This window comes from Lampetra planeri, chromosome 20 (assembly GCF_965212315.1).
Source record: "Lampetra planeri chromosome 20, kcLamPlan1.2.h2, whole genome shotgun sequence".
NCBI classification, from domain to species: domain Eukaryota; kingdom Metazoa; phylum Chordata; class Hyperoartia; order Petromyzontiformes; family Petromyzontidae; genus Lampetra; species Lampetra planeri.
The window spans coordinates 5,155,297-5,183,286 of NC_136126.1; the positions used below are offsets into that span (position 1 = coordinate 5,155,297).

General features: G+C 47.7%; 2 protein-coding genes across 9 annotated transcripts in view; one reads left to right on the plus strand and one right to left on the minus strand.

The window, feature by feature from the left end:
- The first annotated feature begins 379 nt into the window (after positions 1–379).
- Positions 380–27,762, plus strand: LOC144724334 (deoxycytidine kinase 2-like). Of its 6 annotated transcripts, XM_078603377.1 has the most exons (11): positions 380–534; positions 3,704–3,788; positions 8,608–8,706; positions 9,755–9,870; positions 10,147–10,319; positions 12,505–12,580; positions 14,445–14,516; positions 15,922–16,037; positions 18,963–19,062; positions 19,378–19,419; positions 20,454–27,762. In XM_078603377.1, exons 3-11 carry the CDS (start codon positions 8,637–8,639, stop codon positions 20,478–20,480), a joined length of 792 nt encoding a protein of 263 aa, XP_078459503.1. In that variant the 5' UTR covers positions 380–534; positions 3,704–3,788; positions 8,608–8,636; the 3' UTR covers positions 20,481–27,762. The 6 variants fall into 6 exon arrangements, with proteins under 6 accessions (XP_078459503.1, XP_078459506.1, XP_078459502.1 ...); XM_078603380.1 differs by lacking the exon at positions 19,378–19,419; XM_078603376.1 differs by lacking the exon at positions 3,704–3,788.
- The window catches only part of WAPL (WAPL cohesin release factor), a 31,314-nt gene continuing 24,162 nt past the window's right edge, over positions 20,839–27,990 (minus strand). For all 3 annotated transcript variants that reach the window (XM_078603367.1, XM_078603368.1, XM_078603366.1), the window contains 5 exons: positions 27,455–27,607; positions 25,232–25,634; positions 24,325–24,413; positions 23,518–23,613; positions 20,839–23,050 (listed from right to left, as the gene is read on the minus strand). In XM_078603367.1, the coding sequence (XP_078459493.1) occupies positions 22,985–23,050; positions 23,518–23,613; positions 24,325–24,413; positions 25,232–25,634; positions 27,455–27,607 (807 nt within the window). In that variant the 3' untranslated portion in view covers positions 20,839–22,984. The remainder of the gene's footprint in view (positions 23,051–23,517; positions 23,614–24,324; positions 24,414–25,231; positions 25,635–27,454; positions 27,608–27,990) is intronic.

A 27,990-nucleotide genomic window follows, 5' to 3' on the forward strand; every position in this document is an offset into this window, starting at 1 on the left:
CATAAGGTTCAGGATTTTAACTTTTAAGTTTTTTTTTAAACGGTAATATTACGTTTGGAAATGGTGCGTGGGCAGACGCAATAAAATAAAAACTCCACTGCTGGATGACTGCCATCTCTCCACGATCCACAAGGCAAGTAGCAGCAACACGTTCAATAAATTCGTCCATACCACCGTGCCATTAAAATGAAAACGATATTTCATGGGCGAAGTTTCGGCCAATGCCCATTGTTAAGTAGCACATGCATCGAGAGAGGCCACAGACAGACGTCGAGAATCAGAGTTGGAGACTTCGATCAGTGGTCGACCGAATGAATGGACTCGGCTCCGTGCTCCGTGAAGTGGTGGCTCCGTTCCGCGTGTTCCGTCCCTCCCAACGCCGGCACCCCCACAGCTCTCCATGCTGAGTGCCGGTCTCACCATCACCCTCCTCCTCCTCACCATCAACACCAACATCACCCTCCTCCTCACCATCAACACCAACATCACCCTCCTCCTCCTCACCATCAACACCATCACCTCATCGCCTCGCAGGTAAGGCGACAACACAGACGCAACAGCAACAAAGGGGAAAAACACGGCGCCTCGGAGACTTGCACCGCATCCGCCGCCTTGGCCAACATGCCTGCTCTGTGCAACCAAGTGGGGCAATTGAACGGGGGCTGTGTGTTCCTGCTGCTACTGCTGCTGGTGCTGCTGTGTGTACTGCTGCTGTGTGTACTGCTGCTACTGCTGCTACTGCTGCTGTGTGTACTGCTGCTGCTGCTGTGTGTACTGCTGCTGCTGCTGTGTGTACTGCTGCTGCTGCTGTGTGTACTGCTGCTGCTGCTGTGTGTACTGCTGCTGCTGCTGTGTGTACTGCTGCTGCTGCTGTGTGTACTGCTGCTGCTGCTGTGTGTACTGCTGCTGCTGCTGTGTGTACTGCTGCTGCTGCTGTGTGTACTGCTGCTGCTGTGTGTACTGCTGCTGTTGCTGCTGCTGTGTGTACTGCTGCTGCGTGTACTGCTGCTGTGTGTACTGCTGCTGTGTCTACTGCTGCTGTGTCTACTGCTGCTGTGTCTACTGCTGCTGTGTCTACTGCTGCTGTGTCTACTGCTGCTGTGTGTACTGCTGCTGTGTGTACTGCTGCTACTGCTGCTGTGTGTACTGCTGCTGTGTGTACTGCTGCTACTGCTGCTGTGTGTACTGCTGCTGTGTGTACTGCTGCTGTGTGTACTGCTGCTGTGTGTACTGCTGCTGTGTGTACTGCTGCTGTGTGTACTGCTGCTACTGCTGCTGTGTGTACTGCTGCTGTGTGTACTGCTGCTGTGTGTACTGCTGCTACTGCTGCTACTGCTGCTGTGTGTACTGCTGCTGTGTGTACTGCTGCTGTGTGTACTGCTGCTGCTGTGTGTACTGCTGCTGTGTGTACTGCTGCTACTGCTGCTACTGCTGCTGTGTGTACTGCTGCTGTGTGTACTGCTGCTACTGCTGCTACTGCTGCTGTGTGTACTGCTGCTGCTGTGTGTACTGCTGCTGTGTGTACTGCTGCTGCTGCTGCTGTGTGTACTGCTGCTGTGTGTACTGCTACTGCTGCTGTGTGTACTGCTGCTGTGTCTACTGCTGCTGTGTGTACTGCTGCTGTGTGTACTGCTACTGCTGCTGTGTGTACTGCTGCTGCTGCGTGTACTGCTGCTGTGTCTACTGCTGCTGTGTGTACTGCTGCTGTGTGTACTGCTACTGCTGCTGTGTGTACTGCTGCTGCTGTGTGTACTGCTGCTGTGTGTACTGCTGCTGCTGTGTGTACTGCTGCTGTGTCTACTGCTGCTGCGTGTACTGCTGCTGCTGTGTGTACTGCTGCTGTGTGTACTGCTGCTGTGTGTACTGCTGCTGTGTCTACTGCTGCTGCGTGTACTGCTGCTGCTGTGTGTACTGCTGCTGTGTCTACTGCTGCTGCGTGTACTGCTGCTGCTGTGTGTACTTCTGCTGTGTGTACTGCTGCTGCGTGTACTGCTGCTGCTGTGTGTACTTCTGCTGTGTGTACTGCTGCTGCTGCTACTGCTGCTGTGTGTACTGCTGCTGTTGCTGCTGCTGTGTGTACTGCTGCTGCTACTGCTGCTGTGTGTACTGCTGTGTGTACTGCTGCTGTGTGTACTGCTACTGCTACTGTGTGTACTGCTACTGTGTGTATTGCTGCTGTGTGTATTGCTGCTGTGTGTACTGCTGCTGTGTGTACTGCTACTGCTACTGTGTGTACTGCTACTGTGTGTATTGCTACTGTGTGTACTGCTGCTGTGTGTACTGCTGCTGTGTGTACTGCTACTGCTACTGTGTGTACTGCTGCTGCTGTGTGTACTGCTGCTGTGTCTACTGCTGCTGTGTGTACTGCTACTGCTGCTGTGTGTACTGCTGCTGCTACTGCTGCTGTGTCTACTGCTGCTGTGTGTACTGCTGCTGTGTGTACTGCTGCTGCTACTGCTGCTGTGTGTACTGCTGCTGTGTGTACTGCTGCTGTGTCTACTGCTGCTGTGTGTACTGCTACTGCGTGTACTGCTGCTACTGCTACTGTGTGTACTGCTGCTGTGTCTACTGCTGCTGTGTGTACTGCTACTGCGTGTACTGCTGCTACTGCTACTGTGTGTACTGCTGCTGTGTCTACTGCTGCTGTGTCTACTGCTGCTGTGTCTACTGCTGCTGTGTCTACTGCTGCTGTGTCTACTGCTGCTGTGTCTACTGCTGCTGTGTCTACTGCTGCTGTGTCTACTGCTGCTGTGTGTCCCTGCTGCTACTACTGCTGCTGTGTGTACTGTTGCTGTGTGTACTGTTGCTGTGTGTACTGCTGCTGTGTTCCTGATGTTACTGCTACTACTGCTGCTGTGTGTACTGCTGCTGTGTGTACTGCTGCTGTGTGTACTGCTGCTGTGTGTCCCTGCTGCTACTACTGCTGCTGTGTCTACTGCTGATGTGTGTACTGCTGCTGTGTGTACTGCTGTTACTGCTGCTACTACTGCTGCTGTGTGTACTGTTGCTGTGTGTACTGTGTGTCCCTGCTGCTGCTGCTGCGTGTACTCCGTGTCCCTGCTTCGTGTACTCCGTGTCGACATTGAGTCATCAGCCGCCACCGAGCGGTGCCTGGTGATGTGCTTTCGGGTCGCACCGCGGTGTTTTTGGGTTCGGCATGAAGTCCCAAGCGGATTGATTGCGAGCTTCAGTAAGTGTAGCAACCCCGATGTCCGACGGTTCGAGCCAGTAAGCACGCAACAACGTTGGTCCACAACGTCAACCCAACGTCGGTACAACGTCAGCCAACGTCGTGCACGTTAGCGACTCCGCGGCTGCTTGCCGTTCCTGGGTAAGCTCGCCAGCAGCGCGTGGTGCGAAACGTCGGACATCGTCGCGCTGAGCAAACCACGCGGCCACAAGCCCATCAACACAGAGAGCAGTGTTCCTTACTCACTCTCAGAAGGGGTCGTCGGTGTCAGGAGGGGCGACACGCGTTTGAAACCATTGTTGTTGGGTTTGACGAGCAGCACGATGGTGATGATGATGATGGTGGTCGGAGGCGGTGTTTTCACACACTCGTGGTGTCTTGTCGGGAGCCGCACTAAAGGCCACCATGGACCTGCCAGTGGCCCTGCCAGTGGCCCTGATGTCCGTGTAATAAGGAACACCAGCGAACAACAACAACAACAAACGCTGTCCTAAACCCTTTCATTTTCGCCAGGGTCCATGATGGGGTGGTGGAGGGGGAGCTTCATTGTGCCTGTGTCACGCTGGCGTGCTCCATCCACTCCATTCATCCCTGACCAGTAAGAGCATGGGCGAGAGTGGCCCTGTGACGTTGTGGGGAGCGGTGGCGCTGTGGTTAGCGCCGTCGGTGCACGTGCACGCGCGCGCGCCACGAACCCGGCGACCAGAGTTCCACGACCGATCACGACAGTGACGGGGAATTTTTGAATATTTGAACCCAACCGGTTATGGGCCTCACCTAGTTCGATTCATGCCTTGAAACGGGTACCTGCTGCGGTGTGTAATAAAACAAAGCATCAACACTGGGAGAGACAAATTGAATCCGGGCGTGTTTTTGTGTACGCATGTTGAACTTTTTTCGCACCGTACGTTGCCAACCGTGCCGATCTGAAGCGCGGTGCTAATCGGGCACACACACACACCTTGGCGTGGCGTGCACTTTCCCCCAACAGCATGCCAATGCTATACGGTGGGATCTTTGTATTTGTGTGGCCACGTGGTGAGGAGCGGTGGCGCAGTGGTTAGCGCCGCACTGCACCAAGAAACCGGCGGCCCGATTTCGATTGCAGCTCACGACCAATTGTAACGGATGGGCTGGAACCACGTCCACCAAGGGAAAGGAAGAATTGCAGGGGATGAAGCCCCGGCTCGCGCTAAGCAGAGCGCTGCAGCGTAGCGAGCTTTCAGATGCGCTGATTCTGTGGCCGTCTGGAACGCTCTTCCTTCCGATATTCAGAAGCAACTTTTAAGTCATCGTCTCGATTGAAAACTCATTGCTTCAGAACTGCTCTTTTTGTGTTTAGTTTGTTGTCCTTTCCCCCCCGTCCACGCACTTCCGATTAGCACGGTTGGCTACGTACGGTGCGAAAGAAGTTCAATATACGTTCAGAGCAAAGGACCCCCCCCCCTCCCTGTCCCTACGACTCGTGGATGTGAAGGGGTGGGGGGTGTTGGCCACCCACCCCCGCGTGTGCCATGCCGGCCTTCATATGTGCTACTCGCTAACATGCAGTACTTGCCCCAACAGCTTGCTAAGGCTACACGGGGGATCTTTATCTTTGTATTTGGGGAGCACGTGCGCTGACGGGTCACATGACTCGCTCGCTCGCTCCGAGGTGATTGACGGCTACGGGAGCGTGCCACGTGACACGGGTCAGAGTCGTGACCCGGGTGGGAGCAGAGATTGAAGTTATCGTTCAGATTAAAGTCGTGTCTTTTATTAATGTGAACGTTCCGATTTATGTTGTAATTACAACTTTAACGTGAGGTTATTTATTGAAGTAGTTCAGCCAATCTCGGGGCCTTACTTCTGTGTCTGAATTCCTGGTTCGGTGCGTGAGACAAAGGTGATGCAGGCGACACGGACTCCCGTGTGTGTGCTGTGGCAGCCTTCATAGGTCCTCGTTTACAGCACTGGCCCCAACAGTCTGTTAAGGCTAGACGGGGGATCTTTTGTCTTGTGTGGCCACGTGGAGTGTCTGTGCAACGCGCCGGTAACTATTTAGCAGCTTTTAACGATGATGTCACCGACTGTCATCAACTCGTCATCCTCATTAGCCATGGTAAACTAAAACTAAACTTTTACTAGGTAAGCCCACTGAGCTATACAGCTATTTTTCAGAAGTGACCTGGCCACACAGCTCAACGAACTGGGTTATGTAGAACTATATAGCAGCCAAATTCTCTAAACACATGATTGTAAATGTGGAGGGAAAACCAGAGGACCCGGAGAAAAATCCACCCTACCAGGGGGAGAATATACAAACTCCAAATAGAAATGCGTCAGGGTCGGGATCGAACCCACGACCCCCGACATACCAGGTGAGGTGGATAACCTCTGGCCGTCGTGGCACCCAATGATTTGGCCACCGAAGACCTCCTCAAGCTGTTGCAAACTCTCACGGTCACGCAATGCAAGAATAAATCCAGCTCCCGCACATAAGCTGATGTCATCGCTCCATCTCCGCCGTAGACGTAGCTCTCGGGCTTGCTCCCTCCTTCGACTGCCACTCTGTCGTTAGTCTCGATCACCGGCCATCATCCCTTGTCGAAGAGCGTGGATACATTGCACTGCCAGTGCAAAATAACACGCAAGCATGGTATCCCTCTATCGTTCGTGTGAACAATTAACTACGCTTAAAAAAAATACGAATAAAACAACAATGTTACGTATTGATGGTAATGGGGTGGAGTGGTGGCACAGCGGGGTCGCACACTGAATTGTGGACCCGGCGATACGAGTTGGATTCCAGGCCACGGCTAACATCAGTGTACTACGCGAATGCTTTTACACGTGACTGTCATACAGTTAGAGCGCCAAATGTGCAAGCTAAAATGAATAAAACAAAATTCAAGCAAATATCAGTGGCGAGTGATATCTCTTCCGTCCAAATCCCCTGCCCATTCTACCAACCCGCTCTGAGCAGCCTGGAGATGAATTAATGAACAACGAGTCGTACATATATTTATGTTGTACTGAGTTTTTTTAGCCAGGCTGGTCAGGATTGAGCAAGGACATAGCGGCACCTTTCACGCAGGCAACTGGAGAGCACAGACGTAGATATTCCATGATTTGAACAAATAAATAACCAATATACAATTACGAATAAGAATTACTGTACTATACTCTTAGTTCTTTCGGTAAAGTCACGTAGGTAAAAAATGAAATTAAAATTAATAAAAATAAAAATAAAAATCACGACGTTTCGGAGGCAACACAAGTCTCCACAAGTCTCCGTCATCATGATGACGGAGACTTGTGTTGCCTCCGAAACGTCGTGATTTTATTATTTTATTTTTATTCATTTTAATTTCATTTTTTACCTACGTGACTTTACCGAAAGAACTAAGAGTATGAATCCTTGCAGTCACGAAAGCTTCAAATCTAGAATTAATTGCTGTACTGTGCCATTTTTTTAAAACTTAAAATCGTATCAATGATTCTCGTACTGTCTGGGACACTCTTTACAGCCTAGTATCAGAAACCAAATCTGAATATTAAGTTAAGGAAAATACATAAGTCATCAATGCTCAGTGTGTGAAATTTGGGGCAATTGTATATCTCAATGTGACTCAGTCAAAAATGAGTGTGGGTGTCTTATGTGTTCAGCATCTCTAATGGGGGCACGTCATCGGTCCAGAGGGCATGGTCCTGGCCCCACCAAAAAAGACACTGTCAGCCTCAGTAGGTGCTCTCTTATAACACTTGTCCTGACACGCTCCAAAGGATCACCTGATTGTATCAGCACGTGAGTGTGCATGGGGGCAAAGTGGTTTATGCAGCGCAATGATTGCCTGTGATCTAGGCTAGATTTCCGGTGATACACAACATCAGTGGGCAGGTGGTGTCTCAGCCTGACATGATCCTTTCCTAGGTCAATGAGGATTTACATTAATACCTGATGAGTTATTTGATCATAAGCACCGGTGAGACAAAGGGGGTCAAGTATGGTGGTGGCTACACCACCCCATCATCTGCCATGCGGCCTTAAGTAGGTGTTGGGTAACAGCACTTGCCATTCAGACGCTGTCTTTCCGACAGACCTGTTCTTCACCTGAGGACGGCTGCTTGCGTTGTGGCCGAAACGTCGTGAGAATTATTTTATTATGTTTTATTTTTATTATTTTATTATTTCCCTTCTACGTGACTTTACCGAAAGAACCAAGAAGATGAATCCCTGCAGTCACGAAAGCTTTAAATCGTTGAGGGCTCTCAAGTCACTCAGTGCCCACCTGACTGTAAATGTCAGCAAGGAAAAATATGAGAATCGGCCAAACGCACTTTCGAAAAACATGCAAGAAACAGGTGGAACGAATCGTGAAGCCGTGTTAACTGCGGGCGATCTTTCAAGGGCGCGAGTGGTTCACACTCGTTTTCCTTCCCCCCGCACCTCCGTTTTAGCGCGGTTGGCTACGAACGCTGTGAAAGAAGTTCAACATACGTACTTGCTGTCCTCTGAAACTGGCAGCTGGATTCACAACCAAGACATTGATTATTATAGTTGTTACTCGATTCATATTGAGGGCGCCGTGGTGGAGAGATGTTAACTCCCTCGCCTAGTATGCAGGAGGTCGTGAGTTCGGTCCCGACCTTGATGCCTGTATGTTTGTTTGGAGTTTGCATGATTCTAGATTTGAAGCTTTCGTGACTGCAAGGATTAATACTCTTAGTTTATTCAGTAAAGTCACGGAGGTAAAAAATGAAATTAAAATTAATAAAAATAAAATAATAAAAATCACGACGTATGCGAAACGTCGTGATTTGTATTATTTTATTTGTATTAATTTTTATTTTTTACCTACGTGACTTTACCGAAAAAACTAAGAGTATGGAGTTTGCATGTTCTCCCCGTGGATGAATGGATTTTTCTCCCGGCCCTCCGGTTTTTACGTACACGTTTAGAAACGTGCGTTTTGAATATTTGGCTGCGAAACATTTCCACGTGATAAGCCACTTCGTTGAGCTATCATTTTGTGGCCAGGTCGCTTCTGAAAAATAGCTTCATCGCAGCTCAGTTGGCCTGACCTGGTAAAATAAAAAGTAGTTTGTAGTTTATATCCAGAGCAAAGAAGCAGATTACCAGGGATATTTTGAGAGTTGACTGCTGATTTGACCTCCTTGGTTCTTTCGGTAAAGTCACGTAGAATGGAAATAATAAAATAATAAAAATAAAACAGACTCTGTCTTCTCGACATACCTGTTCTCCACCTGAGGACGGCTGCTTGCGTTGTGGCCGAAACGTCGTGAGAATGATTTTATTATGTTTTATTTTTATTATTTTATTACTTCCATTCTACGTGACTTTACCAAAAGAACCAAGAAGATGAATCCCTGCAGTCACGAAAGCTTTAAATCGAAATGTAGATTTGACTTCGCAGATCTCCGTTGGAGCACGGCCGAAGTGAGCATGGCGGAGACCTCCGACTCCTCTGTGAGGCAGAGATGCTTCAAGAAGATATCGGTGGAAGGCAACATAGGTGAGTGGTTTTGTGTACCGTCTGGAGATGGCCACTTGTGAGTGCAGCTGATGTGGCATAATATCCCGCACGTCCGATTATGGCGGTTGGCTACGTACGGGTGCGAAAGCAGTTCAACATGCATATAACACACATGCATGCATATACATCCCCACGGTTGGCATGTTCTAATGAATTCACATCAAACATGCAGCCCTGCTTTATTTTGAATGTCATGTATTTGAATTGCTGACGTTCAGCCAATGCATTCGTCTTTGTTTTGGCAACGTTTAAACTTGCAATGGCAATATCACTTTCTTGGGGAAACTATATTCTGTCTCAACCCATTGGTTGTCAAGTACTTTATCCGGTAATATTTGGTCTAAGTATTTTCTCCGACGCAACTGTGCTTTGTCTAAAACGGTTGAACAGTTAATCACCTTTGAACTTTATACCGAGTGCCAAGTGTGGCGTGTGATCAATATGTGTGCCGGGGGCAACGTCATTGATCGGCCTCCTATACACGTGTCACTTTTTTATCATTAAGGAATCTCTCACAGTACACAGCTCCTCCGCATGTTCACGCGTTGGAGCGCGAGTTGTTCGGCACGATGTCTGACCTCTTCGCTCCACGTGCTGCGAACGTATATAGAGCTACATCTTTTTCGCGATGAAGCTCTCCGCACGAGGAGCCAATACGTCAGATATCGTACAGAGAAAAACGCGCGTTACAACCCTCAAGTTCAAGTTAAAGTTAATTTATTAGGTATAGCCCTGTGAGCCATTCGGCTCTTGAATCGGGTGCAACCGCAACAAACAAAAAACATGAACAAAAAAAACATCTTAAAGTGAATATGTGACTGAGTGCAAACAGAAAATCCAAGAAAAGACAGCAAAATATTGCAGAAAAAACACCGTACATCAACGCTGTGTGCAAAAATCCCAGTGGGATGCAAGTCAAACAACAACAACAACAACCACAAGACCCTAAAACCACGTGGGAGCGATACACGTGAACGACGCCTGACGTGGCTGATGCTTGACGTCGCTGCTCTTTCTCTCTCTCCAGCGTGCGGGAAGTCGACGCTCGTGAAGGTGCTGCAGAAGTTACGCCCGAACTGGCACGTGGTCCCAGAGCCTCTGGAGAAGTGGCAGAACGTGGTGGGCGGACAGTCCGGATCAATGGTACCGTGACCCCCCCCCCACTTCCCAGAAATCCTGGTCCCTACGCTCACGGGAGCGGAGAAGCACCCCTCTCACTGCAGGATGCAACTGGTCAAACTGGATTTGCAGCTCGTGCATAATTTAACCAAACTTTGTTCATGCTCAGCTTTCCTTAAGTCGTCTAGTTTGTCCTACTCTATCTCTTAAGTTGCATTTGGAAGGAGTTAACAGTACGAACAAGAAAGTGAATATTAAACTCTGTAACGTTATAATGCCCTCACCTGCCCTTCCCGCTAGCCGGCCGAAATGGGGGCGGCATCTAACCTCCTGGGCTTGCGTCTGGGCGACCCCAAGCGCTGGGCTTATACGTTCCAGACGTGGGTGACCCTGAGCCGTCTGCAAATCGCTCTCGCTGCCAGCCACCCTCCCGAGCGTCACACAGTCTACGAGCGCTCGGTCTACAGCAATCGGTACGGGAGCCGACCGCTGGCTCAACCCATTGGTTGTCTCTTGTCGGTTCCTCCTCTTCCTCCTCCACCTCCCGCTCCTGGGCCGTGGCAGGATGTGGGGGGCAATCTCCTGCAGATGCTCTACTCGGACGCGTCGCGCTGGGCGTACACCTTCCAGACGCTGTCAGCGATGGGCCGAATACGCGCGCAGCTGAGCGTACCGCCCTCCGCACAGCCAGTGCAAGTGTTGGAGCGGTCCATTTACAGCGATAGGTGTGTGCCCGCGTGCACGCCACCTCCGGCGTGTTCGAGTTGGTTAATTTATTACTTTAAAATATTTTAAATTACTCGATTGGGATTGTACGTCGCAATTATCTCCCCCCCCCTTACCGTGAAAACTTGCCAGGACTCTCGTCATGAGACTCAATCGTAAGGCTCTCCTAGGTAAAGAAAAGCATGGTAATAATAATGAATGATATTATAAAGAATGTTTCAGCCAATTTTCCACCTTTTCTAAATTCCATGATTCATAAAGTATAAAAAGCTGCCGCGGCAACTGATTTACCGTTGCATATGGCGCACGTCAATGTTTATTATATTCTCCAGTGATCAGATACAGCCATGGCAGTTGAAACAGCGTTACAGTTGTAGCAGTGGACAAGTATTTTTTCTAAATTCCTTCATGCCTCTGTCCACCCAGCGGTGGGTACACCACGATTAGTCGATCGGCAGGTCACACATGCGGTGGGGCGAAAGTGTGGATGCCCCCACCTCTTTCCAAGACATCTGTCAGTGGGGAAGAGTAGGCCAAATACTCGCTATAGGTGCTTTCTAGAGCTCCCTCCAGTGGCGGTCCTTCCGTCCACATTGGCATGAGCAAGTATAAGCAGGGCTGCATAATCATATTTTTGACCTTTCAGAGCACACTCTAAAAAGTCCTTTATTTCCAAGTCAGGATCCGTGCAAGCCACGTACTCAGTGTGACCTCTGTGCTTGTTGATGACGGGGCTTGGAGATGCGTACACACCGCTTGTTATGCTCGTCCGGAACACGCTTCCAGTCGCCGCGGAATCATATTGACGAGCGTTTTGACTAATTGACTTTCTGCCGAGAACTACGAGACCACTTGAATTATTCGCTGCGAAAGCAACGACGTTGCACAGCCCAGGGAGATGTTGCTCTCCAAAAGCCACTTCACATCTTTCACCGTCCCTCAAGTGTCATATCTGCTGTCCGACTCGTTGTCATGAGAACGAAGTCAAGCTCGGGTTACCTGCCGCACCGGGAAAACAACTTTGGGAGTGCGCTCTGTCATAGCAATTGAGTACATCGTGGTCCGTTTTATACCATGGAAGTTATAGAATTTTGAAACGGTGGTAATTTAACTGAAATTTCTTGGACATTTTGGAAGTTAACAGTATTTGGTGTTTTGTTTTCCAAGAGAATGTGCTGTAACGTTGAGCTGCAATACAGATAGTGGTGTGTGTGCGACTGTTGCTCAGCACTTGCGCCAACAGTCTGTTAAGGCTATACAGGGGGATCTTTTTGTTTTTGTGCCCCCAAGGTTATATTAAAACTTCAAAATGAGCAGCGTGGAGTTTTCTGACAGCTTTCATAAGTGGCGTGTACATTTATTTTGTTCATGCTCTACGTAACCAACTGTAAATGTTTTAAAGGCGGCATTGGATTTTTATGAAATTGAACTGTTATGAAAACCCCATATTTTTATTGTTGTTCTAACTCCGTAAACTTAACGTTCGTTTACCGTGATGCAGCCACAAATTTGTGTCCAGCGCAAACCAGTGTTTTCATTTCCAGTAAACGCAAGTTGAAAACATAAACTTTTTTGGCCAAAACCAAATAATTCCTTGAGATAATAACTCGTTAAATTGTGGGAAATATTTCAGAATGCGTGCAACTTGATTACAAACCCCAACTAACTTTGTTAAAAAGAACCCCCCCCCCCCGCACTTGTTTAAGAATAAGGACACGTGCGCAGATTTGATGAATGTGCTGCGCATTGAATTTAAAAAAAAAAAATTCAAATATTCCACAATTTGCGGTTCAACAGCATTCCGTTCTCGCCCGACAAAAACAACTTTATTTTTCTTTCGCCGATGCCCGTGCCATCACGCCACGCGTCGTCGATCGCTCCGCCGCGTAAACGGAACGGTTTGCAAGCTGCCGCTGTGCTCCCTCGTGGCAGGTACGTGTTCGCCGCCAGCCTGCATGAGCAGGGCAGCATGAACGACACGGAGTGGGTTGTCTACCAGGAGTGGCAGGTACGGCGCGCAGTGCACCTGTGTATTATGTGTGTTAGACTTCTTTCGCACCGTAACGTAGCCAACCGTGCTGACCAGAGGTGCGGGGGAAGGACAACAAACTAAACACAAAAAGCAGCTCTGAAGAAATTAGTTTTCAATCTAGATTACTGAAAAATGCATAGCTCCATTGGTTTCCTAAAAGAAGAGCGTTCCAGACGGCCGCAGAAGCGCATCTGAAAGTGCGGGCGATGCGGTGATTGTCTTTGTTCGATGGCGAGCCAAAAGCCGCTGCTGCTGCAAAGGTCATAAATGTAATCGACAAGCAGGTCCATTTTTTTCTTTCTCCGCTTATCTTGAGGCCCCGAGAGGGAACTCAATGCGCTCATGTTGCTATAAGGTGTTGAAGCTCACTTAATTGGGCTTGTAGTGATCCGACCTAGATACAGATCAGGGAATAAGAGCAGAACAGGACCTGCAGGCGGTGACGCACGGAGGCAGCAAGAGCAGTTGTGTCCCCACAGCAGAGGTCGCAAACGGGTTTTGATTCCTTACCCGTACCTGGCCGCACCAAGATCGCAAACGGGTACCCGTACCCTACCCGATACCCGGCTACCCGTACCCGGCCGGGTATCGGGTAGGGTACGGGTACCCGATTGCGACCTCTGGGATGAAGCCATGTTGCAGGCGCGGGTGGGTTGATTCTAGGAACTTGAATTGTGAGAAGAGACAAGACGCTTGGAAATGAGTGACAAACGGTGACTCACCAGTGACTCACGGCCTACCCGTACCCGTACCCGGCCGCACCAGGGTCGCAAACGGGTACCCGTACCCGTACACGGCTGGGTACGGGTAGCCGGGTATCGGGTTGGGTACGGGTATCGGGTACCCGATTGCGACCTCTGCCCCACAGTCGCGAAGAGCAAGGCACTGAGGAAGAATAAAAAAGGAAGAAGATCCATCCTCTCCTCCCCAACGAGGATGTTGTGAACAGCAGTCACAATTTGGAGTTGTGATTTGTTTCAAGAATCGTATTTTTTCGTCTTGTTTGTTTTTACCATCCCATGTCGTTTCTTCTTTGTTGTGAGATGGTCTCATCCACGCCATCAGCCTCAACGTGGCAGAATACAATGTGCACACATTTTGCGCCGATTTTAAAAGACTCGATCCTTCAACGATTCAGTTGGTGTGTCGTGAGTGCGAGAGTTAAGCCATAATTCCATGGATAAATCCAACGTTCCATGCCTCGTACCTGGGGCTCTCTGTGTTCCAGCCTGTCTGACATAAGTACGACGACGTATATACATTTGACACAAGTGTAACGCCTCTTGAGAAAAAACACGTTATTCTTATATGAATTATATAAACTTACAACGCTCACCCTCAAAGAGAGAGAGAGAGAGCGAGAACGACTTAGAGGCGTGAGGAACCACGGACAAGCAGCAAGGCGTCATGAGCTTAGCCGGTGCCAACAATTGCCCAAGCTCTGCAGTTCTCTGTATATAACGGTATTATCAGCCCGTATGATGCATGTTTACACGTGGGAGGAAACCGGAGCACCTGGAGAAACCCCACGCGTGCGTAGGGAAACAACTATCCCGTACCGAACGGAACAGGTGGAGTCCCCATTTTTTTGTTGCCGTCCTGCGATTAATCAAGCACGTAATGACGGCACAGTACGAGACAATGCCAGTGACGTCGTAGCAGCAAATTGCTGGGAAAGGTTCAAAGGTTTTCGTTCGGAGTGCAGTTCTGTCAATTATTTGTCGTGAAAACCCGAGGTCGGGAGAAAGGGGGGGGGTGGGGAGCCGTTGTGCAAACCGCGTCACGTGAACCCTGTACCCCGGGCGCTGTCCCTCCACCGCGTGTTGTTTGCGTTGGGCAGGGCTGGCTGCTTTCGGAGTTCGACAAGCGCGTCGAGCTGGATGGAATGGTTTATCTTCGCGCCGAGCCAGAGGTCAGCGGTTCCACGAACACGACATGCTCGCAAGTCGGATACGCGTGCGAGCGGAGGAGGGACATTGCTTCACCTTTTACCTTTTGTAACGTCGATGTCACCTTGTTCCTTGTAAGGGCCATCATCTTCAGTTACGTGCACATTTTTGGACTTTGACATTCCGAATTGAGAATTTGCACGAAGCACACGTATGCAATATGCATTATGCAATCGTTACAGAAAGTTCCTGTAGCATCAGATGTTATCTTTATCTTGATTTACACTGGGTCTTTCATTGTAATAATAATTCGAATTTATATGCATTTCACAGTTCACCCGCTGGATGAAGGCCTCACCGTGCTGTGTCAGTAATGGGGTTGTTTGACCATACTTCACCATGCTGGTCAATGGGCCAAAGATCGGTTTAGCTACGACTCATTATAATTATTTAAGCCGAAGCCGGGAATCAAACTTCTCCCTTTGTGAGTAGGATGAATAACATACGATGCAAACCATCAGTCTTCTAATCTTGCAAGTTTATCGCTTATAATCATCATCATTATTATTATTATTATACAAACGCTGTCAGACAGTAAATAATTACACAATTATACAAACTGTAAAAACAATGTGATGTCACCACTATCCTGTAAAATACTCCAGAAAATAGCTAATGGCTGTTTGCTTAGAACGTTTGTCAGGAAGTAAAATGTAATACATTATGAGCAGCAACAATATTGTGAGAAAAAATAATCATGATATGACGATCCAAATCAAGCGGTATGGCGACACTGCAATATCGTACCTCCGATTTCCTGCACCTACCATTAGCGTGCATGGCTACATTCAGACGTGCAAGAAGTTCAGCATGTTTCGATTTAAAGCTTTCGTGACTGCAGGGATTCATCTTATTGGTTCTTTCGGTAAAGTCACGTAGAATGGAAATAATAAAACAATAAAAATAAAACATAATAAAATAATTCTCACGACGTATCGACCACAATGCAAGCAGCCGTCCTCAGGTGAAGAACAGGTCTGTTGGAAAGACAGCGTCTGACAGACCTGTTCTTCACCTGAGGACGGCTGCTTGCGTTGTGGCCTAAACGTCGTGAGAATTATTTTATTATGTTTTATGTTTATTATTTTATTATTTCCATTCTACGTGACTTTACCGAAAGAACCAATAAGAAGTTCAGCATGCTTACACATCGTACGGCACCGGTATATTCCCGGGTAAACATGGAACATTGGGCCAACGTTTGTGCAAAAACAAACAAAAAACGGTTCCAACCACGTGCCAACCTTGGCCCAAACCTTGCACATCTCCCGGGTCGTGTCGTCGGAGAGCAGCATCATATCTCTGTCGCAGCACTTGCCCACGCAGTCGGAGCGACCGAACTGAGCGGGATGTTCGGCTTGTGCGCAGGCTTGCCTGGCGCGCATGCGAGTGCGGAATCGGGAGGAGGAGCGGGGCGTGGGGCTGGAGTACCTTGACACGCTGCACCGGCGGCACGAGGACTGGCTGGTGGATCGCACGACCGTGTACGTGCTAGGTCGCCGAGCGGGGGGCTGGCGAAGATATTTTAAGTGAATCTTGACAAGAGTGGTGGTGCGGGTCCACTGGTGATAACACCAGGTCGGGGCATTGGATCGGCACTGCTGAGAGCACGCGTTCAAATCCGGGTTCAGCGCGTGTTGAAATCTGGTTCTTAGGTGCAGTGAGCATGTGGTCTCTCTCTGCCTGGTCATCGGTTTTGTCAATCCACTGCTGGGATGAGAGCCTCCCTTATTCTATTCGGGTTGTCGGGGTTGTTTGCCCATACTTCACCATTCTGGTCTGGTGGGTTGGTGAAAGTGGGGAGCGGAGTATGGTACAGTCCTGCATCGTGGGGTTGCATTGTCAGCAGAGGGCAATCCATTGTTGGACTATACTTATGCCCAAATTCTATGTTCCTCGCCTTCACCAATGCGCACCGAGTAGCACAATGACGTGTGGCCAAGTAACCCTCACGACTTGCATGGCGTAGCGAGGGCCCTCATCAAGCAGTGAATGAAAAAAGCTGCTGTAATCGAGCCAGACTTTAGCCGATTGGAAGTCTGGGCGCAACTGCTGAGGGGGGAAGTGAAGTGAAAACGGAGTTGTCTACGGGGGCTGTCTGCAGTGGCGGTCGCCGTTGCTATTTTGGATCTGATGACACATGCCCAAGCATTTCCCCCCTGCCACGCTGACACTGAATTTGCAATTCTATTGTTAACTTGCCGATCGGCAGAGGTCGCAAACGGGTTTTGATTCCTTACCCGTACCCGGCCGCACCAGGGTCGCAAATGGGTACCCGTTCCCTACCCGTACCCTACCCGAAATGAGTGACAAATGGTTACTCACCAGTGACTCACGGCCTACCCGTACCCGGCCGCACCAGGGTCGCAAACGGCTACCCGTACCCGTACCCGGCCGGCCGGGTAGGGTACGGGTATCGGGTACCCGGTTGCGACCTCTGCCGATCGGCCAGTCCACTGCCAGTCCACCGCCGGACGAGGCCTTCCCCATGCCGCGCAGGTCATCGGGGTTATTTGACCTCTACTTCACTGCGCTGGACAGTGTGATTTGGTGAAGGTGACCTTTGCTGCATTGATGAATAAGATGAGAACGAAAACATGAGGAAATATAAATTAAATTAAACTGTCTTCTTGGTTCTTTCGGTAAAGTCACGTAGAAGGGAAGTAATAAAATAATAAAAATAAAACATAATAAAATAATTCTCACGACGTTTCGGCCACAACGCAAGCAGCCGTCCTCAGGTGAAGACCAGGTCTGTCGGGGAGACACTGTGGTCGAAACGTCGTGAAAATTATTTGATTATGTTTTATTTTTATTATTTTATTTCTTCCCTTCTACGTGACTTTACCGAAAGAACAAAGAAGATGAATCCCTGCAGTCACGAAAGCTTTAAATCGAAATTTAAATTAAACTGATTTCCAAGCTTAAATCAGCATGCATCACGGCTCGTGTTGTTTACAGGCCTGAGCCAGCTTTGTAATGTTTACATTCCTATACCAGCGGCATGTTTATGCACAAGACAGCCAAAACATTCACAATAGAGTATAATTTCTCGTAATGATTTCCATGATTAGTTAAATAATATACAAGTGTCTGCTCTCCCGTAACGTGCTAAGTTCTGATTAATGTGTTTCCATGGCCCCTATATCCCTGGTGGAAAACGGTGGGCTGCCAAACATCTGCTAAATTTACACATGCGAGGAGGATCCCTTAGAAACATGAGCAACCAAAGGGTGAGTTCTCTTGTTGGGTTTAGATTTGCAAAGCTTCGTCGGGATGCTCCCGGGTCTTCAGAGCTCGGAAATGAAGCCGAGTTGAGCCTGGACAGTGCCTGGATGGGCGACTGCTACGGGGCAATATTGTGGACAGCAGAGAACGGTGCAGAAAAATCCGTGATTGCACGGTATTTATACGTACTCTTTGGTTCTTTCGGTAAAGTCGCGTAGGTATAAAATAAAATAAATATAAAATAAATCAGATGATGACAGACGCTTGTGTTGCGCCCGAAACGTCGTGATTTATTTTATTTCTACCCACGTGACTTTACCGAAAGAACCAAAGAGAGTGGATTCCTGCAGTCACGAAAGCTTCAAATGAAGATTGTATTTATATGGTCCCAGTCTTCGTCAACCCACACTAACCAGTGTGGTGAATTATGGTCAAATAGAAACGAGTGGCTGATAATACTTATTATTATTATGTGGTCTGCGAATCAGCCCACCATCATACAATTCATTCAGGATTCTCCCCTGTTCTCGACCTTGTGCATATTGTGCAACATGCAATCTTCTTAGCCAATTATCCAGTGCCATGTGCTGTTCCGTTCAATTGTCAAGAAACCATTAATATATCTTAATTGTAGCAAGGCCCGGCACAATTGTGCTCTGCTGTTGCTTTTACAAAGAAATGCCGTTATCACTTGGACGACGGGGAAAGTGCATTACGATATTCATTGTGGAGTGGGGAAGACAAGGCAGCGTAACTTAAACCCGGGGGAAGATAAAGAGATGACAACAACAATGCGGTGTGGCTCTGCTGCGTTCGGTTTTCGCGGTTGTGCCACAGTTCTCGGATTCCTTTTCCCAGTCGTGCCGCGTGTTGTTCGGCGCGATGTTACGACAATTTGCTCCCATACCGACCGGTCAACCCCCTTATCAGTGCCCTTACCTTATTACAGACAAATGTAGACCTTATTGGTCACCCCGTGCCCTTATACATCTCAACGTTTATCCTACAGTCCCATCACAAGGGAGAAACACAAAAAACATTTTTTTGCCCGTATTGAAACTGCTGTACGTCATATGGACCTGAAAACTCAATTTCCCTGGACAAGAATACGGCGTAAACCGTATGGGTTGACAGCTGTGGATGGTTAACTAACTGGCACCTCAACAATTCTCTCTCTGCAGGGTCCATCACCCGTGCAGCAGCGACACTCCCGTCTTGGTGCTCGATGCCAGCCAGGACTTTGAGTCAAACGAGGAACTTCAGGCTGAGCTTATCAACCAGGTGAGATGCTTCAAATGTTTCTTCCCACTCGTTGTAGGCCCGGCGCCCAGGTAGTTTGCACTGTGTACGCACTCAATAACTGTGCCCCCGAGTGTTTACCTTGTTGCGTCCTCATTGTCAAAACATTGATTGCAGTCGTATTTATGAAGGAGTTTCTGACCTTGAGTTTTACGTACTGTACAGGATACATGTACGTACACACGTTCTTCATACTTAGCAGATAATCATGGGCCCTTTCGATTACATTGAAATGCAGCGTTAATGTAAAAAATATAATTGAGTACATTTCGTATTTGCGCTGTACATATACCACAGGGCTATCACGAAGGCACCGATTCAGTTTGCAGGACTTCCACGGTAGGTGGCGATGTTTTCTGCGTGTAATTTCTTTTCTGTCAAAATTAGACCACGACACCGACACACAATGGCCTTCTCTTTTCAAATTATAACCGGGGCAATCGCTAACGTCCACTGTGAAACGGATGGCGCTCGCATTGTAATGATTAACACACCCTGCGGTAATAACCAGGGTGGCTTGCCGGATGCAAACCACAAAAGCTGGGCCTTGTCACCACCCCTGCCGTGTTGTGTACGCAAACGCCCTGATTTTGAAAAGGACACAGAAATTTTCAGTCCATGCAAATGTTATATACATTTTTATGTAATATATATTTTTTCCTACGTGACGTTTCCGAAACAACCAAGATATAACACCGATTATGGATTTTACTTGTGTATCTTAGCTGTTACATTAGTTTTTTTTGCTGTTAGCTCCACAAGTGAAGGTTTACACTGGTTTCCTCGTGTGTAGTGCAGTAACGGTGAACGAGGAAATTGTCATTGGCCTTGCCGATGCTCATAATACCGCGTTGTTTGCATCACATTAGCTGAATGTGCCCCAACTTGACATCGTGTACTTGACCACTCCTGTGAACAACTAATCGCTTAACGACGGGCCTCCATAGAGCCCAATGTGTTCGCTTACCGACCATTCCCCTGCTAAGGACGGGCTGTTGTAGGAAGCGTAAACATCAATGCATTAACCATGTTTCTTGTAATATTGTTTGTTGTATCTTTGTATTAATATAATTATATAAATATTGTAAAGTACGTGTTTTGGGTGAACTTTCGATGCTATCAGAACGAATTAAGCCTTTGACATGCATTTCCGATACTCGCTTAATAACCAAATCACTTACCGATCGGTTTCGTGGAACCAATTGCCGTTGAAGGCTTCTCCTCGCAACTCTCACACCAGGAAAAATCTGATCTTGTTGATATTTGTTGCAATCGAACAATAATTATGCACGCTAGCGATTTAAAGTGTTACGTGGTGAGTTGTGTTGGCACAAGGTGAATTACAACGCTTAACAGATTTTCCTTTTGCACAGATTGAAGACTTTTTGGACAAGATATGAAATTTCTGCTCATAGAGAATGGCAGCGATGGTGTAACTCGTTTCAAGAAATGGTCAAATTTTCAACTGGTGCTGAGGACGCTCTCAAAAGTGGAAGTATATTTACACGATATTTGCACTTGATGAGTTATTTATATTTCCTGAAATAAAAAAAATATTTATACTAAGTGCCCCCTTTGAAAAAAAGCAGATGTTAAGTTTACCATTGACATTGCAAGTTGGTGTACCAATATTATAAATGAACTTGTTTGAATTCCCTTTATTCTAATATCTTAAAAGTGTGCTTCAGTGTATTGTATATGCATTTCACACTGCTTGTGCTTTTGTTAATGGAACTGCAAGGCAAGAACTCTTCCAGCTTAGGAAGGCAGAAACGGGTTTACATTTATTGAATGTAAAATATGTACAGAAAATCAAATGCAATCCCAACACTAGTGCTAAACACTCTCCGTAAGGTCTGTCAATTGACTGTACAGTGCTAAAATGCTTCCAGCTAAAATCTTGCACATTTCCAAAACCAAATTCCAACCTCTATTGATTACCATTATCTGGCAGAGCTATTAACACGCTATATGTACAAAACTTGGCCTCTGGAAGGCCTCTACAGGTCAATGGGTAAAAGTGAAGAGAGTTACGTAACTGTATGAAAAACGGAACGTGAATAAAAACCATGCAATAGGATCAAACGCATTTTCATACAAGCAAAACATGATGAATCATAAACACTTTTGAGAAGCAAACTTAATAAAAAAAAAATTGCCCATGCGAGTGAGAGAGATTTGCAGAGGTGAAAACTTGCCGAGCGCCTTAAAACGAACGTTCTCTTATTGCCAAAATATGGTTTGTACAAAAACGGGGAAACCCCCACCCACCCCTTTTTTTGGGAAAGAATGTTTCGAAGCAAAACGGAAAGATCCATTTTTGGAGCGCTTTTCTGCTCACCGCCGACACAAAGGTCACCAATAAATACCGAGCGAACTCTGCGCGCCGTATTGCCGGCACGGCAAGTACAGCGGTCGGCACCACTTAAGTGGGACTTGCCCTGGCTTCGCCGTTAAGTGGCACTTGGAAAGATTAGATCGTATGGCGAGGTCAGGCAGCGGAAAAGGGTTTCTGACGCGACGTGGAAAAATGCGAAGATTCTTGGAATAATTAATATTATATATACTGCAATCAATAAGAAAAACCAGTAGTAACGAATTGCGGAATAAACTTCGATCTTTCCGCAACATTTCTGCAGCTATAGATATCGTATCACAATTGTACCCAGTTGGGGAGAGATGCGATGTTAGGCTGGATACAATATTTACTGTGGTGGCTATCTCACAACAATAACTTAGTTACTGATAAATTATGCAAAACAAGAAAAATTCACATTGTGTCATGTTCACTTAAAACCTTTTTTTACTAAAAGTATGGGATTTGAGTCCTTCAAGTTGCAGAACCCACTTGTTTTTTGACCCGCAGCCGTGTGGCTCTGTGCAGCTGAGAAACGTGAACGTCCCATTTTAGCCTCTTCAGTCTCGCTAATGCCAGACCCACAAACATCAGAATGCCAACAGCCTGAGTTGATTCAGAAGCACCCCCCACCCTTCCCCACCTCCAAAAAAAATAACTTATTTTTAATAACTGGCCAAATAGAGTAAGAATTTATCTCCCCATCCCCTCCACTAACCCATTATATGCAAGCGTTATCGTTATCTCCAGTCCACTCCACACCATGTCTACTATTCACACAAAAGGCAGGGCTGTTTTTTAGATAGCAGTGTCCATCATAGATGGCCATTCTGAAAACTGCAACAACCACGGACTGCGCGACACAGTAGTTCAATATCACCGGATGCAATGCAGATCCATAGGGAGATAAGTGTGTGCTCACAAAGGCATTTTTATTTTTCTAAATCTGTTTAAATACCTTTAAGCCACACGTCCATTAAATAAGTAAAGCAATAATTAAACAAATTCCTTTATATAAATTCAGAGAACTCAAATGGTATTCTTTAAAATTGTACTTACATAAAAAGGGATTCATTTTACATATCTGCTACCAACTTGGGGATAGAATGACTATTTTGCCTTGAGCTTACAAGAATAGATTTTAATGGCTTACAATTTTCAGGTCTTAAAAGGAAAAACAATGCATTATTTTAGCTGTACACGTAGAATCATCATAGATATATATCACCTTCAAAAACTGTCCACATTACTTTTAATTTAGTCAATTCAGCACATTGCACACTCACAGTCTACTCTAAGCAAATCAACTGCACAGGTAGGTCACATGCAAATGAAGATTTGACATTCCAAAAACTAATGCAAACAAATGCAGAATGGACCTCTGTCTTTGCAAAACTGAGTGGAACCTCGCACGAGCGTGGATCTCGTTGGTCGCTAGCGACGGAGACCGCGCAAAACTCAAAATCGCGGATGTCAAGCAAAAGCGCGACGATGACACGTGAGGGGGGGGGCCAGGCGGCTCAACGGCGGCAGTGGCGGCGGCGAGTGCTAGCAGCGCTCCAGACACTCGATCACGCGTGCGATAGACTTCTGGCCCGTCGTGCCCACGGTGCTCTGCAGCAGCAGCAACAACAACAAAGGCACGCTCGGTCACGCGCGAGGAATCAAAACATTAACGCGGGACATCGGGGACACGGAGATGGCGCGACGGCATGTTACTACGCTTCGTTAACTTAAAACTACACGCGCCAATGTTTTTTTGCGATAAGCTACAAATCCCATGAGCCTTTGTGGGCATTTGATAGGAAGTTTATTGATTTGCAGGCACTATCGATTCTGCATGCTCAACAAGCGCGACAAAATACAATTTAAAAAAATTAAATCATGGTAACGACATGATGGGCAGTGAACTGTTGCCCGTCAAACGGTTTGAATGAAGGCAAGACACGCAAGGAGTGCATTCTAGCGCTAAAGTCACCATTGTCTGTTCAACTCTTAGGGGTGTGCAGAAGCTGCACGTGAAGTTTCACTGCCAGAGCAGAAGCATTTAACCGCGGTTGGGAATAATAGTGAAGTCTCACCGTGAGGTTCATGAAACACAGGAATTTCTGCAGCATCTCCGTCATACTTGAGAAGTCTCCCTTGGGCAGACACTCGCGGATGGTCTGCACAGTCGTCTGGTGGCGGCAGGAAAACGAACGTGGGTGTGGGTTACCGTGTGGAGGCACGCGTACCGCTGTGCGGCTGGAATGTATGTGTGGTTGTGTGTAGTGGGAGTGGTGGTGTAGCGGATACTGCGCTGCACTATGAATCCGGTGCGCCAAGTTTCATTCCTGCTCGCGGCCGACACCAGTGACGATTATCTGAACCGGTCCTGGACCTCCCCTAGGTCGGCTCGGTCTCAAATGAGTACCTGGTGTGGTGTGTAGTAAACATCACCACTAGGGAGACAAAGGCTGCCGGGCATGGTGCTGGCCACCCACCTCCTTGTGTGCCGTGCCGGCCTTCATAGGTGCTCGCTAAGAGCACTTGCCCCAATAGTCTGTTAAGGCTATACGGGATATCTTTGTCTTTGTTTATGTGGGGAGCAGTAGTGTAGCGATTAGCGCACTGCGGCGAACAGAGTTCGATTCCCGCTCACGACGAACATGAGTGACAATCATCTGAACCGGTCCTGAGCGTCCCCTAGGTCGACTCAGCCTAAAATTAGTATGTGGTGTATAAACATCACCACTAGGGAGACAAAGGTGGTCGGGTGTGGTGCTGGTCACCCACAGGCTTGTGTGCCGGCCTTCATAGGTGCTCGCTGACAGCACTTGCCCCAACAGTCTGTTAAGGCTACACAGGGGAGGGATCTTTGTGTGTGTGGGGCTCTTGAGTGGACGTACCGGACTCTCGTGGCACAGGCAGCCAAGCACTAGCGCCGTGTAGGACGCCACGATGCAGTCCTCCATATGCTTGCCCGCTTGTGCCAGGGCTGTGGTGACATGCAAGGCGAACGCTTACAACACCCATTGCAAAACATCTGGTTATCCCGTCTTTCTGATAAGAGCATTATACAATTACGTCATGCTTTGTGCGAATAGTTTCCACGTGTACGATTATGGCGCTGTTGCTTCAATTTGGTACAAATAACGGTGGTGTGTGTGAATTTGAACGCCGCATACAATTGAAGTTTTAGTTTAGTATTCAGTCCTGTCAATCCGCTGCTGGATGAAGGGCTCCCAATGTCATTCCGTCACAAAGTTGTTTGACAGTATCTAATCTCGCTGGTTGTAGGTGCCCGTGACCTGTTCAGATATCACTCGCCACAGATGTCAGCTGTAACTGGAGATCATTACACAGGCAGCCGAGCTCATAGTGATAGGGACCACTGCCACTGTGATCAGTTTTTTATGCATTTGACAAAGGTCTTATGAAATATTCTATACGCAGAGGGCAAGGGCTTATTTTATCAGGTGGAACAGGTCATTGTGGGCTCGGGGCAGCAGTATAAGTCCAGTGTTTGCATCCTACAAACTTAAATGAGCCTCCAATTTCCAGACCTATATAAAGATCACCATGGCGAATACGACAGGTGCATACCACTCAATTGGGTGGTTTCTAAACAATGATAGCTGGCGCGTGAAGACCGAATAGTGCGGTGTTTTGAAAAAAAAACCCCTGGGTCGAGCTACGGAAAGCAAATGTGGCTCAAGAACTTTGACGCGATAGACCTCTGCATGGTCTGGCCACAAATGAACTCGGCTCGAGAAACCTGCGTGCGTGCGTGCTTCTCTCGCGCCGCGGTCAAACCTTTTTTGAGCGTGTCCATCTCCTCTTCCTCGGCGGCCGCTGCCGCCTGCTTCGCCGAGCGGATGTCCCCAGGGCGGCCCGTCCTCCCGGGCTCCGGCGACGCCTCCACCCACTCGAGGCCACTCTCCGACTCGTGCCACTCTCCGTCGGGGTCGTTGCCGCGGTGCGGCTGCTTTTGCTGCTGCGTCTGCTGCTGCTGCAGCTCCAGCTGCTGCTGCTCCTGCTGCGTCGTGGCCGTCGTTGTTGACGAGGGCAGAGACGCCGACGACGTCGTCGCCCCCTCTGCGGCAGGCGCTGCCGCTCCGCCGGGTTGCGAGGAAGCTGCGGTTTTCATCGCGCCCTTGATGATGTCGTCGGTTTGGGTCTCGGCCAGTTGAGCTGCGTGTTCCCGCTGCAGGTAAAGCTACGTGCACGCGGGGGAGAGAACGAGGCGTGAGAGTGGCAGTGTCCTGTGTGTGTGTGTGCGTTTTGACCGACCCAACGTTCAGGCTATACAGGGGATCTTTGTGTGTCGACTATAATCCCTATCCAGGGCGCATGGGTGCTTCCATCATGAGCACACTCCGCTTTGTGGTTCGGGTCTCGACATTAAAACCCAAACCAACTTCAGCCACCCACTGGCTTGCATTGCTTTGACCGACACAGGCCATCGGCTAACGATTGTGGGCGTGGCATCGCGCAGAGGAGTGGAACATTTTGTTCTGATGCCTCATTTATATAATCACCCCAACAGAGCGCTAAAATTGTTCATGTAACATCATCCTAAATGCATCTGACGCCGGATGACCTTGTGTTTAGCTTCGTGGTTCCCGACAATGGTTCTCATGTACCTCCCGACGAGACATATCAACTGTCCATTTTTATAACCATTTACACAAATTAACACTGAAGACATTGAGTGACACTCGCATAACAATTAACCCTCGATTTAAAGCTTTCGTGACTGCAGGGATTCATCTTCTTGGTTCTTTCGGTAAAGTCACGTAGAATGGAAACAATAAAATAATAAAAATAAAACATAATAAAGACAGAGTCTGAATGACTCAGACTGTCTTCTGACCTGTTCTCCACCTGAGGACGGCTGCTTGCGTTGTGGCCAAAACGTCGTGAGAATAATTTTATAATGTTTTATTTTTATTATTTCCATTCTATGTGACTTTACCGAAAGAACCAAGAAGAACAATTAACCCGCTTACAATTTAATATCCACACTTCAGCAATGCAAAATAAAATCACTTGTTCAGTTTAAGCCGAGTCACCATGAGTGAAGCAGAGCAAGAAGGCAGAGTTCACTGGATCTGGAAGGCTACAAGAGATTTTGAGACCGGCTTGAAAAATGTTATATTGTATACGTGATATGAGAGTGCACTCTTAACAGAGCACATGGATTACCAAGATGAACAAGATCATGGGTTCACAAATCCCATGCAAGTACGAGCTTTAGAACTGTTAATGCATACACGTGCAGTAGCAACACTTAGTATTCTCACACCACCATATCCCACGTCAAAATCTGAATATTTATCCTGGAGAAATCCGATGTGCTATAAAGCTTGTCACAGATGTCCAGTCGGGGTGGATCAGAAAGAACAATACAAAAAACTAATAGAGTGTAAAGTATAGGAAACCAAAGCAAATCAATAACATTTTATAAATCAAATAGATAAAATATGTAAGTTGATATTGCATGAATCTTGACTTAAAGCTTTCGTGACTGCAGGAATTCATATTCTTTGGGTCTTTCGGTAAAGCCACGTAGATAGAAAAATAATAAAATGAATAAAAAAATATAACAATATATTTTTATTATTTATTTTCATTTTTCTATCAACGTGGCTTTACCGAAAGACCCAAAGAATTTGATATTGCATAAGTACATCGATTCCCAAGCTTGGGAAATTCAGCAAAACAACAGAAAAAAACCAGTCCCAGACCATACGAAGACAACAGTCCCCTCAATACAATTTCACTCTTGAGATGTGGGCAAGGATGAAAGTTACAAATCATATTTGCACTTAAAAAAGGTCACGTGACCTCGCGTACCCCCTAGAGATGTCAAGCGCAGGTTGGGGGGGGAAACCACTGTTCTGGGCTCAGACAACCACGAATGCACGAGACTTGACCACGATGTGGGTGACCCAACCTTGCCACGAATGTCCCCATCGCGGCACAAAAATAACCAACACGGAACACGGCCAGCGCGACTCAAAAACGGCGCGGTACCTGCACGAGGGCTTCCAGCGCTGGCACACAGCAGCCCGTCCCCGTGTCGGCGATGCACGACGAGTCAGCCGAGACGCCCTCCGTCTCCATGGCGACGAGACACTGACGGTTGCGGGCGCTCAGCTCCACCAGGTTAACGAGCAGCGCCAGGCCCTGGGGGGCATGGAGAGGGTCCGGTTTCAGCCCTTGCTGCAGGTTTTAAAACAAGCCACTGAACGATGTCCAAATGACGATTCTTCTCGCGAGACCTCGGGGTAATTTTGTAAATGTCGTGAATGTTGCCGAAATAAACCGAAACCTAAATGTGAGAGCGTGTGGCTTCGGATCCCTAGGGTTCAGGTTAATGCACGTTGCTCGGAAAGGCAGAAGATAGCAACAGTTTGGAGAGGCCTTCATCCATTATGGCTGATTATGATAATTACAAATGCACAAGCCTTGGAGCAAATGATGAATGCACAAGAATCAGACAAACGTGACATTTTTTTAGTGTTCAGTGTAAATGGCCTAAGTATCCGAGGCTCTGAAAAACCAGACCT

What these genes read in the sequence shown, in the direction of transcription:
- LOC144724334 (XM_078603377.1), top strand. Translation starts at nt 8,637, where the DNA reads ATGGCGGAGACCTCCGACTCCTCTGTGAGGCAGAGATGCTTCAAGAAG. An exon ending in CGCTCGGTCTACAGCAATCG is followed by an intron (nt 10,320 to 12,504) that starts GTACGGGAGCCG and finishes CCCTCGTGGCAG; the next exon opens with GTACGTGTTCGCCGCCAGCC. An exon ending in CTGGTGGATCGCACGACCGT is followed by an intron (nt 16,038 to 18,962) that starts GTACGTGCTAGG and finishes CTCTCTCTGCAG; the next exon opens with GGTCCATCACCCGTGCAGCA.